At 63.8% G+C, this 362-nt stretch overlaps 1 protein-coding gene across 1 annotated transcript in view; it reads right to left on the minus strand.

Moving 5' to 3' along the window:
- MRPS2 (mitochondrial ribosomal protein S2) overlaps positions 1-211 on the minus strand; it is a gene marked incomplete at both ends in the record, with an annotated part of 1,306 nt that extends 1,095 nt beyond the window's left edge. Inside the window, one exon of the mRNA XM_010139158.1 lies at positions 82-211. Within this exon, the coding sequence (XP_010137460.1) occupies positions 82-211 (130 nt within the window). The remainder of the gene's footprint in view (positions 1-81) is intronic.
- Between the last annotated feature and the right edge of the window lie 151 nt (positions 212-362).

The following is a 362-nucleotide window of genomic DNA, read 5'->3' on the forward strand; positions in this document are numbered from 1 at the left end:
CAGCCCCTAAAGGCCGACGCGGCCCAGGCGAAAGCTGCTGATGCTGACAGGTGCTGGATCACAAGAAACAGGCCCACCCACCTGTGCCGACAGCCCTTTTTGTGCCCCAGGTGCACCCGAGCGTCAAAGAGATCTTTCAGGGAGAAGAGCTCCTTCACGTTGAAGAAGTCGGGGTGGCTGAGCGGCTCGGACAGCAGCTTGTCGTCCTCAGCTGAGAGAAGGAGACGACAGTAAATCACTGCTCCCTCTCGGTGCCCCCACGGCCACTTGATTGCTACAAGGGCCTGGCGACACCAGCGAGGACACTGCCGGTCGCCCGCCCCAGGCGTGCGGGGAGCTCTCGGGGGACCCCCGGGAAGGGG

Source organism: Buceros rhinoceros, unplaced genomic scaffold, assembly GCF_000710305.1.
Source record: "Buceros rhinoceros silvestris isolate BGI_N320 unplaced genomic scaffold, ASM71030v1 scaffold43216, whole genome shotgun sequence".
In the NCBI taxonomy this organism is placed as follows: domain Eukaryota; kingdom Metazoa; phylum Chordata; class Aves; order Bucerotiformes; family Bucerotidae; genus Buceros; species Buceros rhinoceros.